The following is a 12443-nucleotide window of genomic DNA, read 5'->3' as shown; positions in this document are numbered from 1 at the left end:
AGAAATACCCAACAACTACAATCCTATTACCACAGTCACGTTTTTATTGAAGATCCTCAATGGAGAAGCTTACATCCAGACACGCTACTTCGCAGCTAACAACATCTTATACTTACGCCAATCTGGCGTCAGACCTGGACGCGGAACTGAATCGCCACTACTTGACTTAAAAAAAAAACCTGTTAGATGACATCAAGGACCCTGATAAGTCAACAATCCTGCTTGACCTATCTGCTGCCTTTGATTGGATGGACCACCAAATCTTGTGCCAGCATCTCGCCATTGCAGCTAACTTCTCGCCGGAAGCCATCTCCTGGATCGCCTCCTTCCTGTTCGACAGATCCATGAGAGTGTTTTAGACACGGCAGCCCTCCCCCTCTCCTGCTACCTCTGGCGTACCACAAGGATCCCGCATCCCTCCAGCCTTGTATAACATCTTCGCAAACCTGCTATTTGATCTGCTCGATGAGCGGGGCGTTTCTTATACCTACTATGCGGGTGACACGCAGGTCCTATGCCTCGGACTGCGACCTGCTGTCCTCAGCGCACCAAACAATACAGGCATAGATGGCCTCTCACCTGATGTGCCTGAAAGACCAGAAAGAGATCCCCCTTGTTAGTTCCCGAACTGTCCTCCATAAACTGGACAAAGCTTACAGCTCATTTACCATGGAGGGGCTCATGATCCCAGTATTGAGCTACGTTAAGACCTTGATGTCACCCTCATTCTTACGCGGCAGGTCGATGCCATTGTCTCCTCTGCAGCCTACACCACAAAACTACTCAACGCCAGCAGACCGTTTCTCTCCTCACGACAGCTGCCAACATATCGCCGGGTGCTTATTGGCTCGAGGATTGACTACTGCAACTCCCTCTTTGCAGGTACATCAACCCGGAATATCAACAAGTTACAAGTGTGAGAAACCTGAAGGTATCTCACTTACTAGTCCCCAGGGATCTGTCATCCGGGTGGCCAGAATACAGCCATCGCTATGGGATCCAGTAACTAGGGGTGGACTAGTGAGGGAGGATCACCTGAATGAGGTGTCCTTGCGGAGGGGAAGTGGGACACTGAAGGGTGAGACGCGGTATCCCCTTCCTTATGACACCTTTTCCCCATCATGCCCAGTAGGATGCTCACTCTACCCCCAACCCCTTTCCTAACACAAACACTTTCCCAGAGCATGAGCGACACTGGACCTATACCCGAGCCGTTTACCTGACCTGACACAAGGGTCAGGCAGAGTCAGGCTATTAGCGACAACTACACACACCTGACCACCCTTTTGCTTCCTCGTAGGGATAAAAGGCGGAACACACTCAAAGAAAGACCAAACGCACAAGGAAGCAGCCATTCCAGGATGGCAGTTCAAACGGAGGAGAAAAACGGTGAGACCAGAAAAACGGCAAGGAGGGAGTTGCTCTTGCCTTTTCAACCCAGATCCGCAAAGCGTCTGATGAAAAATACATAAGACCGGGCATCGCAGCTGGCAGGTGGTGCGACAGATGTCAGCGGTACATGGCACCCCGCTGCACTGATAGCCAGGGCGGGGTGATGTGGTGGCCATCGAGGTAACATCCTTGACTCCAGCGGAAAAAGGAACAGAGCGAGTTCAACACTACTGGTGAGTCAGAAGCACCTGATAGTAAACCGGCTTGTGTTAGGCTCAAGGTTTCAGTAGCAGCCGTAAGAAGATAAAGTGGGCAAACATTGTTTGTGAACAAACTGGGTATCAGAGTCAGAGTGTTCGAGCATTACGTAGACGCTCAGTCGAAAGGTCTCTGGCTGGTATCCCTCTCCTGAATAAAGAGACTGTGTTGAAAATTTGAGTTAAAGGAAAACTAGTACCAAGAGGCCATAGGGAAGGCTGTGCTATAAGGTGTTAAGGGGGTCATAAAAATGTCATGTCACATCCTTTGTACAATTGAAAGTCCTTGACACATTGCAGACATTTTGTTGTTGCAAATTGGCGTTTACACCTGGCTGAGGGGTACGCCGTACAAACTGTGATGGTAAAAAGCCTGCCCTTGCCGTCTGCTAACAGAGTGACCCAGTGAGACAAGATTGCCCTTCGGAAGTCTGTTTGAATCGGCAAGCGCTCTGGTTAGTCTTAGCCTGGACAAGGGGGCCTAATCTGAACCTTGTGTTACTGTTTAAAAAGACGTTAAGACTTGCGAATATTTTAACAGGAAAGAAAAGTTAAACAAAGGAGACTGTTTCTTGGGAAAATGTGAACCCGACCGAGGGATGCCTGCAGAAACATAGTGATGATGGAACTATTTTGAGCCTGACTGGGGGCTTGAGAGAGCCTGACTGGGAGCTGGAAATCCAAGGGAAGTGAATCCTGCACCGTGTTAAAACACCTGTGAACATTGTGATGACAAGTGTGAACCCGACTGAGGGATATCCACAGTGAGTGGTTGGTCTGAACCCGACTGAGGGAGGCTGACGATTGAGAGAAGGATCGAAACCCGGCTAAGGGGGAATCCAAGGGTGACGGGTAGTCACCCCACGTAAAGATAACCCGAAGGAACTTTTGTTCTATTGTTTTGGTGTGTCACGCCCTCTCAAGTAAGAGACTGTGCATGAGAAGAGACTTAAGCACAGAAAGCCTTGATACTGGAAAAGGAACTGTAACCTCATGCTGGAGAAGACCAGGAGTGTACTGTGCTCAGGGGACACACCTTGTCCAGTGCTAGAAAATGTGGGGAAGGGAGACCCCGGCTATAACATCCTGACTTATCATTTTTGGTGAACACTTCTTTCTGTTCTTATGAACATTATCCCACACTATTTTGTAACATAGCAGTAAGGATTGGCAATAGGTTTCTTAGCATAGGCCCTTTTTATTTAACTAGACTCTACTTGGACAGTATTATTATTATTTAATGGCCATAGCTTGCTCCCATTTCAGATTTAGGTTTAGATTAGGTGTTTATCTCACGCATTTTACAGTTTTAAAACACCCTTGGACTGTTATTACATGTGTCTATCTTGCTTTGATACTGTGCCTTTCTTACACAAGTAATCCAGAACAATACCCTCAGAGCTGCACTTAACATCCCTTAGCATGAGCATATATCTGTAGCCAGAAAACCAGCTCACTGGCTCCCAGTCAAAGAGCGCATCATTTTAAAAACGTTAGCCATTAATGCATAACCAACGAGGCCCCAGCCTACCTGCCACACACATTTAACAAAATGCAGACTGCTAGACCCACCCGCTCCATGAATACTCACAAGCTGAACACCCCAAGACACAAACTAAAGAGAGCAGGTGACCCAAGTTTCCCAGCCACTGCCTGCAAATACTGCAATTCGCTGCCACCCGCGCTAAGCGCAGAGCAATGCTATTGGACATTCAGGAAACAACTCAAGACGCTGCTCTTTGCTCACAGCCCACTACCACTCTAAAAGACTGGACGCTGACAACCAATTACAGACTCTGAATCTTTGTAACCAATCTATGTAACCTTTGTAACTAGCACCTTGATGCCTAGCGGTTTATTGTGCTATATAAATAAATTGTTTTAGTAATAAACAAAATATACGGGGGTACATATGTGCATTTTAATTCTGTAAGTGAGGGAGGTTGGATCTGTCTGGAGCATTTTATAGGGGCTGTGAAATGTCATAGAAAGTCTCAAGTGTTGGATTTCTGGACACAGAGGGTACCTAAGCCAATTAGGAGCCAAAAATAGATTCAGTAAAGCAGAGAAGATATAAGCAACGCTAACATAATTCAGAAGGAAGGCAAATATAGGTAGCAAAAAAAGAAATGGGCACCACCAGAGCCATCAGGAAGAAAATGACTGCAGAATACTATATAGCGTTGCAGGTCATGTGTTAAGAAAGACAGGAGATGCTGTGGCTGCAGATATTAAGATGTGTTTGGGCAAATGATGGTCTGCGGTGCTGGCTTTTATAGGGTCAGCCACAATACTGGTTGGGCAACATAGCGCATACATTATCCCAAAGAGAGGTGCATGCACACAGAGGCAAGGGTTCTTCAGGAATAGGACGTCCTACGACTGGCCATGGAACTTTCACCCCAGCCTCTCTGATCTACAGGGGCCTTCTGAGTTGGTTGGTGGGCAAGTAAGTAGTCACATTAGCCTTTTCAATCCCTTGGCCACCCTGGTCTACAGAGGCCTTCTGGGTAGGTTGGTGGGCAAGTAGTCATATTAGCCTTTGCAACACCTTGGCAGTAAGCGAGAACACCAAGGGAAAATGCATGGAATATATGTGCTCTTGTGTTACACCCAAAGCCGTTGTCTACCTCCAAGTGTCTAGGACATACACCGAGGATCCCAATTCATGCAGACATACACTTACTATAAATAACAGATCGCTTTGCTCTCAAACAGATAGCCATATGTTCATCAAGGCAGCATGGGACATAAAGAGGCACTCCTCCCCAGAGAATGTGGGTCTATGTGACACATCCAGGGAATAATTGGTTGGACACTCCTAACCGTAAGGGATAGTCAGATTCAGGTAAGATGCATGGGTGTAACATTTGTACGATGCTTTGGGCTGTCTGGAGTTGGCAACTATTGGATTTGGAGACCGCTTTCAACGTGCATTGGCCAGTGTGTCTCCACTTGGTCAGTGGTTCTTTACCATAGGGGGTTTGTCTGGCTCGACTCTGTTCCCGTCATGTGGTATGCAAACTCTTGCAGTCCATTTCTAAAGCTTATAACACGACATATGCTACGATCTGCTGCCCGCATGATTTGTTAATGGCAGCAAAGTCCATACGTGATAGGTTAGCAGGTTAGTTTGTAGCCCTCCGGTGCCTTGCGGGAGTGCTTAAGTCCAGAAGGTGGGATGGAGCTGAAATACGCAGGTAAGGTAGAGGAGCCTGTGAAATGGTGGGAAGAATAGAGAGGGTAACTGTGGGAACTGTAGTGCAGCAGAGTAGAAGACAAAATAGGAATGAAGGGTTAAGTGTGCAGGGCGGGCTAAGTGGTATGTAAATCATTGTTAGATGACTAACCCTTGGTGGTCGTTCTATATTTGCTTAAGTCCTTTTCTCTCCTCTCTCCCTTGCAAGGTTTTGAGTTCTTTGAAGCAAGCGCCAAGGAAAACATCAATGTCAAGCAAGTCTTTGAGCGCTTGGTGGACATCATCTGTGAGAAGATGAATGAGAGTCTGGACGGCAACGTGTCACCTGTCGGCAGCAACAAGAATGCAGTCTTGAGTGAGAACCCGCCTGCGTCGCAGAGCGGCTGCTCCTGTTAGGCGAGCGAACACTGAGTACTGTTGCTTTCCGTACCACTGAAGCCAAAGCAAGGGAGGTTGGGGCCTGGGGCAGAGGAGTGAAGCTTTGGAAGGTCAACTTTCCCACACCAACGATAGAAGACAAGAAAGCACGAATGTAGGTGCTCAGTCACGGGGGAAAGTGAATGGACTCTACCCCAACACAATTTTAGTGTTGGGTGGGTACAAATCGCTAGGCCCCATATTGTTTCATTTTAGCTGCTATCTGCTTCCGGCATCTCTCTCGCTCCCTTTCACCTCGTACTGCCCTATTCTGGTGTTCCTGGTTCCTCTACTTTTTCCCTGACACACTCGCTCTTTCTCACAAGTAAAAAAAAAACCGATGCCCTCACCTCTGGTTGGGAGAATAATGCGAAGCTTGTTCAGCCAGTTTACTCTAAGTTTGCACCGTAGGGAAAACGAAACAAGTTCTGGTGCTCCTCACATTGCCTTTTAGAGAAGTCCTGGTGCTGGAGGTCTAATGGTGTTGCTACCCTGCTGAGAAGTACCAGAACGTGCCCATGCCCAAATAGTGCTGCCATATAAATCCACTGCTTTTGCTATCAATTTTCCCTATGTGTTCACCGAACATTGTGCCTAACAATACTAAACTGAAATTGCAGCTTTCCTCCAGCCACCAGGTGGAAAGTGGTCCAGCTGCCACAGTTTCCAAACCGCCCTGGAGCATGGCACATCTGTTCCCTCCCCATCCGGCGAGCGTTGGTGTTACTCAGTGATGAGCACTGCTACTGTCTGGGCACAAGCCACTCCAGTGCCCATTCTGGGCTTCAGTCAGATGCCCCCCTCCCTGTTCCGCCCTAAAATGGGGCTGCATACGGAAGACACCTGTGCCCAGGAATTGTGCATGTCTTTTCTGCAGCATGCTAGTGGCTGAGTATATTTAAATCACATGATCGCCCTTGCTGCAGTTTCAAAGCCTTGTTCTCTGATGGCAGGCCAGTGGTTGGTGTATTTCCAGATGAAGGGATCTGGCCCATCCCGAATGTTCGTAGATTTGCCAAATGATTTTCTGCCTGACCAGGGACACTGCAGCCGTTTCTATTGTTTGACTGTCCTGTTGCTAGTATCCCCTGGAGTGTTTTGTAGCCTACATGTCCCATATTAACAAACCATGCAACTTCCACCCCACAGAGCACATGCGTGGCAAGGAGCCCAAGGGCTGACACAAATGTGCCAGTCAAAGCGATAAACCATGCAACTTCCACCCCACAGAGCACATGCGTGGCAAGGAGCCCAAGGGATGACACAAATGTGCCAGTCAAAGCGATGTGCCTCTATCCCAACCTCCGCATGGGCATGGTGGCAGTTGTACATATAAGACTTGCTTGTTTTGGAAAACCAAAACAAACTGAACCCAGGTAAATGATTGCCTGACGAATTGCATTGAAACAAAACCAGACTGAGGAGTACATGGGATTCACTTTGCAAGAGTGCACTGGTGCTGTAATGCGGTCAGGCACATACCGATGTAGTATTTTAGCTACTAGCGAGTGTATTGTGAATTATGGTTATTTAGCAAAACAAAAATTTGTCAATTGAATTTCTGCAGAATGTCTCGCATTACACCCTATGTCTCTTAATAAGGCCTATGCTGGAACATTTCCTATAATTCAATTGTTGGATTCTTTTAGGGGATTATTTTAAGAACTGTTAATTGGCTTTTACTGGCTGTTGTTTTCTACGAAGATGGCTTTTTTTCAAGGGTAAACATGATACTGTAAATTCACTTTCCATCCAAGATACCTCCAGGGCTTGCAGGCAGTCATTGGCTTTTATCCCAGCACACACGAAATAGAAGAGCGTGTCCACCTGCTGAAGTCTCGGTGGATCTCCGGTGGATCTCCTTAGCTGGAGATCCCTCTCTGGCTCCTTCTACACTTCTTTACCGCGTTGTCAGCTTGCCTCCTTGAAGTGTCTAGCGATTGGCCTCAATCTTAGTCTCATGGAGCCCTCCACATCCAAGTAGCTGAGGGTAGACTCATTGTGATCTCCTTCAAAAACCATGAACGATAATCAAGTCACCCAAATTGACCTACACCCTTGACCACAGACCAAGTGTGCCAGCGCTAAGGGATTGTGGCTGGTGGACAGTGGCTCCTACACATAAGCCTTTCATCTGGAGCTGCTGGTGGGCAACCATGACCGCTCACTACATCCTGGCATTAGTAGTGTGCACTTAACATCACATTTTCAAAGGTCATTTGGCCGATATAAGATATGTTGTGGGCAGCGTAAAGGGGGATGAAAGGTTTAAGGCAGGAAGAGGTAGGTAGTTGATGGTTTTGAAAGGGGTGTACCAGTCGCCCCTGTAAAAATAAAAAGGGGATGAATGACATAGCAGCCTCGATATTAAGTGCATTTTTCAGCACATGATAATGGCGCGCAACCCTACGTAATCAGCACATTGCACTCGCATTTGGAAATGGTTACCAATACAGTCCTCTGAAGCAACATCAAGGAATCTTTTAAAGATGTTTAGAAACAGCTGGGTCAATTCGCTGGGTACACAACAAACCTTTAACTGTCAGCAAATGCGGCCTACTTGCTGTCGGAAGACATCCACTGCTGCCAAGAATCATTGGGTAGGAGATGGATTGCAGCCATACAGTTTCAAAGCCGCCTCCTGTTGCACCCATGTGACAGGACCGCTCGTACCCTCTGGTGAGCCATCCAAATGGCGGAGAAGGATGGTACCTGATTGCAGAGGGCAGATCAATTGCCTACAGTGAAAATGTAAACCTGATCGAGCTGTGAGATCATAGCGTGCAATCTGCAAGGTTAATTTACCAGGGTCAAGGTCAATTGAGGCGAAACATGTTGCATCTTGATACCAGTAAATGCCCAAGGGGACGTTTTTAAATACTGAATGTTTTTTGTTGCAAAATGATGTACTGAGTGTATTTTTAATAGACTGTTCCTTCGAGAAGTACACGTTTTTTTGACTGCTGATATCACTGTGTGGGCACATAATGCTCACTGCCTTACTTTCCTCTTTGGGAAAACAGTAAAGCGCCTCCAATTTACCTGATCCTCCCTGCAGTAAAATTGCGAGAAACTAGAACGTGCCAACTCAGTAAGTGGCACTACAGATGTGTTGGTCTTCGGTGCCCATTAGCTGTAGGCAGCATAGTCTTTGGCCAAGGATTCATGTGGGCTGTAGTCATAGTTGTCTTGATGGCCACATGCTTAGCAGCAATGGCATAGAAAGCCAACTGGCAACTCCATTCCAGGGTAATGGAGCTGGGAATGCCTTAACTTGCAACGCAAACTGTCCTTTGTACTTTCTGACGGGAACATCTGTTACTGAAGTGGCAGCTGGTTTAATACTCCCAATTTATGTGACTTGACTGACCACCAGTCTTGCCTGCATCCCATCTCCCAAGGTATTTTAATCCAAAACAAAGAGTAACACCAAGGAGAACACTCACATTGTCTGTGGTAAATGATACCCAAAGTCAACAAATACCGGATCCTGTGAGAGTGGTATCTCTTCAGGCAAGCACTAACGTGTTTAGGGCTGTCTCAAAATGAAAGGGGAAAGCATGTTTATTATTCTTTTTTTAACCTGCGGCTCGCTGTGCAGATTTTCATACTTTTTAAGCGGTGCGCTGTTGTGTAGCTTCCTTCCCATTAAGTAATGTCCATGAGTGGGCTTGCTTATCATGTGGTCCTATAATGGAGTCTGGTGCATGCTGGATATTTTTTCTTGTCCTATATAGATTTCAAGGGTGAATTCAGAAAGGAGGTGCTTATCATACGTTATATCATGGACATTGAAAGCTAAGACTTAGTTGTTTCTTTTAACGCAAATATTAGGGGTGGGGTGTTTTGAGACCATATATTAAAGTTGTACCCATGCCCTAGTCGTATATGTTTACATTTCTATCCTGATGAACACTGAGGCACTGGATGACCGTAGGAAGAAGGACCTGTTTCGCTGCTCCTAACAGCTGTCCTCGTGCTGGAGTGGTAGCCACAAAGATTATCAACTCTTCTGGTGTCACCTTTTTGGTAGCCCAATCCACTAGTTGGGTGTGCCTGCTTGGAGCAGACCCCCCAGTGTTCTGCAAGGGTCCACTAGTGAACGGATGGAGATGACTAAAGCCGCTATGCACTACATGAAGTTGGGATAGCTATCGTCTAACTGTCCACTATTTAAAAGCTCTGTAATCCCAGAGTGCATAGGAACAGTGTTTTATAAGGGAGTCCGATATTTGGACATAAAGTTCATAATCCCAGTCCTTGATTGGAATCTGAAAAGTATATCTTTCAGCAGTATGCTATGGGTCAAACCTGAGATTATATACCAAGAGAAAAAGCCAGTTGAGTTGCCTGCCACTGCACCCCAAACAGAGGTGCCAAAGCTAGACACTAGCCAAGGAGAATTGATGGTACACGCCTCTGAATGAACATTTAGAACAGACTACTGTATAGCACTGTGATTTGCTGCTCATTTTACCGTTTTTTCTGTGTATCTGCAGCCTGCTTTGTCCTTGCGGCTAATGCAGAATACCTGTAAGTGTATGTGGTTAGAAGACTGGGGAATGGTTGCCTCCTGCTGAAAAGAATGCACAGCATTTATATGGCATATTCCGTTGTTTCAATGCACTCCAGTGGGATGATCCATTTAGGTTTCGCTGACTCGAAAGCCCTGGTTGGGATGGTACATTATATGGAGAATATCTTGCAGAGTAAGCCAAGAATTCTAGGACGTGGCATTTCAGCATCTGAATGGAAACGAGGGCACACTGCTGCGAGAAAACCACAATCTTTCAAATGTCAGAATGAATCTGTATGCTTTCTGTGTTTTTAACCACCGTGTCTCTTGGGCTGATTTATCAGCGGTACGCATTGATACCATTGCTTGGACGTACTGCCAGCAGTCTCTGCAGCCGAGGCAGTAGCATGCAGCGACGTGCTGAGACTTTGCAATGCTCCGTGACGTCAGAATATCATGAGCTGGCTGCTCTTGCGACGTGCCTTCACCATACCTTGTCACTGATTTTATGTTTTTTTGTTGGAATGTTATGTTTGTTCGATATCTAAGAGCTAGTCGTGTGTAGCATACATTTTGTGTCCATGGTATGAAGTGTCAAAGAATGTAAAATTTGTTAAAGAAAATAAATGTTGCTAATATCGAGAACGGTTGTGGTCCGTTATTTTGGGAGAGATGACAGTGCTGCTGTTCTGGACCACCTCGCATTCATCATGTTTGTGCCATACCATAAATGCGGTAAGTTGCACCCCCATTTTAAAATGATCTGCTCTGCTTTTGGTGGTGGTCTGTATCAAGGACTCTGATCGCACTAAGCTCAGGGAACCTAGGACAAGGATCAGGCGCTCCCCGTAGTATTGGTGTTGCAACATCGCCCAGCTGCACCCTAGGTCGATAGGATTGTCACACCAGTGTAACGACATGTCTACTGCTGTGCTGGAGTGTAGAGATGAGTCGTGACTAAAGGGCCTACTCTGCCCCACAGTACAATTAAACCAGTGATTCTAATCATAAAGGTACAACAGACAACCTGAATGATACACCTCCTTTACATTTTAAGGTAGTGCAGACCAGTGGCAGGCTATACACAGAAGCATTCAAACAACAATATACGTAAATCAAATTAAAAGTACACACACCTAATCAGAACACTACTAACCCACCCCTCTAAGAGAGAACAGAAAGAATGCATACTGTGTAATGAAAAGGGGGCACACACTTTCATTGAGACTATTTACATACACCCGCTTACGCCTCAAATGCCTGGCTGCACTTGCACAAACATGGAATCAGTGACCACATCACCACACGCACACCCCAGACCTGCTCTTTCCCAGAGTCGAGTCTAAATCACACAAGCTTACATGCGCCCCACATGACCCCATCCACCACAGAGAAGGCCCATACAAAACAGGTGGTGGAATTGCAATCATTTCCAAAGACTCGCGAACGCTCAGCAACCCGACCCACCATGCACAGCCTTTGAAAGCATCTCAGTAGCTCCCCACCATCGCACCCACACCCCACACTCATCCACCTCTGTTACTGCCCACCAACACACAATCCCATCTTCCACACTGAAAAGTCAAACTTCACGAGTAATTGCCACTGCTCCCTTTGTACTAACATATACCTTGTGGATTTCAACCCAGGCAGTTCCCGCCCAGACAACAACCACAAACGAAGTGTTGTTCAACGGGATTTATTTAAAAGGGTGGCCGAAAGAAACACATGAAAACATATCATTAGAATGTCTTCCCCACCACCCCAACAGAGATTCTCTAGGTCTCTCCCCGGCACTCAGTCTCTGAGTGAAGCATTCTTCTTGAATGTTCTGCTTTTTTGGCTGTCTTGTGTATCTTGTGTAAGGTAGCAAGGCATCCTTCGGTGGTTTCAGATGCAGGCTGGTAATTACCAGCAGGGTTGCACAATTAATTGAGCCTGATCAGACTGTTCACCACCACCCACAGTCTTGAGGAAACAGGAAGCCACCGCCCTGCATCAGAGGTCCTGGCTCTCCAGCTCACCAGCCCACTCTATTCTTCCTCCTCAATGTCTCTCCACAATGAGCTAATGGATTACCTCATATACCTTTCCTCTCACTCCACCTGGAGCTCCTCAATGCTGTGCCACATGCTTGTTCCTCCAAATGTCCCAGGTTCCTCCCAAGATTCAGGGTATGCACTACTCCACACTAATACCATGGTTCTCTCCGGGTCCAATGTGCCCCTGCTCCTAGTCCCCTATTTCTTCCTATTCCAACTCTTAGCCTCCTGCCCTCGTTCTTTCCAACACACCAGCGTCCTCCAAACACCCACACCCTTTTCTATGGTCTAAGGGGCTGGAGGTGTGTTTGTGTGGGATACTTGTATTCTGATTGGTGGTCTGTTTTTGTTTCAGGCTTGTCTCCTTTTACTTGGGCTCTGCAGAATGACCCAGTGATTGTTTATTCTGCCGTCTTGCTTTCGGTTTCCATGCATGTGAGCGGAAAGCTGAGACTGCTGGAGTTCCACAGGCCAGGTCGCTCTCCCATGTTTGTGCTAGAAAGGCTAAACACGATTTGAAAAAAATCTGCGTGCCTCTCTATGGATCTCCTGAACTGTCTGCGAGTCATCTAAAATGTCTGCAATGGTTGTTTCTCACTTCCACTAACTCTCAACATTAC

The 12443-nt window shown here is 46.6% G+C and overlaps 1 protein-coding gene across 4 annotated transcripts in view; it reads left to right on the top strand.

Moving 5' to 3' along the window:
• RAB3D (RAB3D, member RAS oncogene family) overlaps positions 1-10426 on the top strand; it is a 518585-nt gene extending 508159 nt beyond the window's left edge. For all 4 annotated transcript variants that reach the window (XM_069604147.1, XM_069604150.1, XM_069604148.1 and 1 more), the window contains exon 5: positions 5057-10426. In XM_069604147.1, the coding sequence (XP_069460248.1) occupies positions 5057-5244 (188 nt within the window). In that variant the 3' untranslated portion in view covers positions 5245-10426. The remainder of the gene's footprint in view (positions 1-5056) is intronic.
• The last annotated feature ends 2017 nt before the right edge of the window (positions 10427-12443 follow it).

This window comes from Ambystoma mexicanum, chromosome 3q, assembly GCF_040938575.1.
Source record: "Ambystoma mexicanum isolate Mex_15411 chromosome 3q, UKY_AmexF1_1, whole genome shotgun sequence".
Taxonomy (NCBI): Eukaryota; Metazoa; Chordata; class Amphibia; order Caudata; family Ambystomatidae; genus Ambystoma; species Ambystoma mexicanum.
Note: the sequence above shows the minus strand (reverse complement) of the source record. Positions and strands in the feature narration are given on the sequence as shown.